The 2,170-nt window shown below is 58.0% G+C and overlaps 1 protein-coding gene across 1 annotated transcript; it reads left to right on the top strand.

Annotated features, from left to right (window-relative positions):
* The first annotated feature begins 617 nt into the window (after nt 1-617).
* On the top strand, nt 618-1,606 carry ID1 (inhibitor of DNA binding 1). The gene is made up of 2 exons (XM_055425382.2): nt 618-1,158; nt 1,335-1,606. Exons 1-2 carry the CDS (start codon nt 736-738, stop codon nt 1,374-1,376), a joined length of 465 nt encoding a protein of 154 aa, XP_055281357.1. The 5' UTR covers nt 618-735; the 3' UTR covers nt 1,377-1,606.
* The last annotated feature ends 564 nt before the right edge of the window (nt 1,607-2,170 follow it).

The raw sequence follows: 2,170 nt of genomic DNA, 5'->3' as shown, positions 1-2,170 counted from the left end.
GGGAGAAATCAGGGAAGACAGCCCACTCTGGGTGCCTTTTTCTTGCTCAGGTCCCAGGGGCCCAAGCCAGAATTAATTGCTCCCATCCTGAGGTGCATGGGTAAGCCAGCAGCGTTCTCTGGGAAATGGGAAAGGAGAACGTCCCCCTCCCGGGGAGGTGAGGGGGCAGACAGAGTGTAGAGGGCCAGCTTTAAATATCAGCTCAAATATTGGGAAGATCAGAGGCCCAGAGGTAATCTTCCAGTAGAGTCCAGATGCCCAGGCTGCTTCTCCATCGGGACCTCAGTTTCCCTCATCTGTAAAATGGGGCCGGAGAATTGAGACCATATCCCTGAGAAAACATTCTTGGAATCTTTTCGTGATCAGTAATAACCGGTTTCGCCTTCTGGGCAACCCTCGCCTCCACGAGCCATCTTGTCCCCCGCCTCCCACTCTCTCTGTTCTTGCGACTCGAGTCACTTTTCCACGCGGGTGAGGGTGCTCGCGGGGAGCAGGAGGCGGGACCCAGAAGCCCTCCAGGCCACGCCCCTAGGCCTTCCATTGGCTGTTTTTGAACATCTGAGCCCGCCCCCCGAGGAAGGGGCGGGGAGGCGCGCGGCATCTTTATAAAAGTCGGGTTGGGGTACTCGAGTTGCGCTTTTGCACGGCAGTCCTTCTCGCGTTCGCGATTCTTTTCCCCACCAGCGGCGTCCTCTTCCTCCTCCGTCCGCTTCGTTTTCTCCGGACGCCGGCATCATGAAGGTCGCCAGTGGCAGCGCCGCGGCCGCCGCGGGCCCCAGCTGCGCGCTGAAGGCCGGCAAGGCGGCGGGCGGCGCGGGCGAGGTGGTGCGCTGCCTGTCCGAGCAGAGCGTGGCCATCTCGCGCTGCGCGGGCGGCCCCGGGGCGCGCCTGCCGGCCCTGCTGGAGGAGCAGCCGGTGAACGTGCTGCTCTACGACATGAACGGCTGCTACTCGCGCCTTAAGGAGCTGGTGCCCACCCTGCCCCAGAACCGCAAGGTGAGCAGGGTGGAGATCCTCCAGCACGTCATCGACTACATCTGGGATCTGGAGTTGGAGCTCAACTCGGAATCCCACGTCGGGACCCCCGGGGGCCGGGGGCTCCCCGCCCGGGCTCCGCTCAGCACTCTCAACGGCGAAATCGGCGCCCTGGCGGCAGAGGTGAGGTCCGAATTGGAGTAGGAGATCACTTTTTTTCTAAGGAAGGGGGACACTTGAGGCTCAGAGCGTGAGGGGGTGCCTGACCCTATATTCGCCCCATCCTTTTGGGCACCTAGGTGCTCAAGGATGCCCAAGTAGATCGTTAAAACAACAACAACTCTTCTCTCTTTTCACAGGCGGCGTGTGTTCCAGCGGACGATCGTATCTTGTGTCGCTGAAGCGCCGCCCTTGGGAGCCGGCAGACCCCAGCCCTCCCAGGGGCGAGAGGAATAGGGCTCTCTGGTCCTTCCAGGCGCCTCGCCGGAGCTAGGGAGGAACAAGACCGATCGGCGGCCACTGGGGCGCTTGCAGGATCCAGCCCGGGTCTGGGGGACTGACAGGGCAGGCTGACCCTCTCCTCACCCACCAGCCACCAGAGACTTGGGGGGAGTCCCCCCTCGTGTGTTTCTATTTTTTGAAAAGCGGACATTTAAAAAATGGTCACGTTTGGTGCTTCTCAGATTTCTGAGGAAATTAATTGCTTTGTATTGTATATTACAATGATCACCGACTGAGAATATTGTTTTACAATAGTTCTGTGGGGTGTTGTTTTCTTTTTTGGTTGTTGTTATTAAACAAATACTTTAGATGGTGATAAAGCTGCAGTGACTTCTTCGATTGATGGGAGGGACCTGGGCTGGTGGTGACCCCTGACCCTTTTCACAGCTGCTGCTGGGGGAGGGGACGGGAAGGCCACATCTGGACGGTCGCTTTTACCGACCTGAAATGTTTCCGGTGTCTTTAAAATCTATTCTTCCCTCCCACCCCGCCCCATCCCTGGCCATTTCCTCGCTCCCCGGTGTCATAAAATCAAATCCTTCAGACTTTTAGGGTTTCTCAAAGTGGTCATGGGCCCATCTGGGTCACCTGGGGAGGTTGTCAAATGCAGATCAAACTTCCAAGGCTCCCTCTGGGTTGAAGAGTATCAACAAGCCGGTTACTTAGAACCAGGTCACTGGACCTGCATGTTAGC

The sequence above is a fragment of the Moschus berezovskii genome, chromosome 15, assembly GCF_049115385.1.
Source record: "Moschus berezovskii isolate FMDL1 chromosome 15, NW_MosBer_1.0, whole genome shotgun sequence".
In the NCBI taxonomy this organism is placed as follows: domain Eukaryota; kingdom Metazoa; phylum Chordata; class Mammalia; order Artiodactyla; family Moschidae; genus Moschus; species Moschus berezovskii.
Note: the sequence above shows the minus strand (reverse complement) of the source record. Positions and strands in the feature narration are given on the sequence as shown.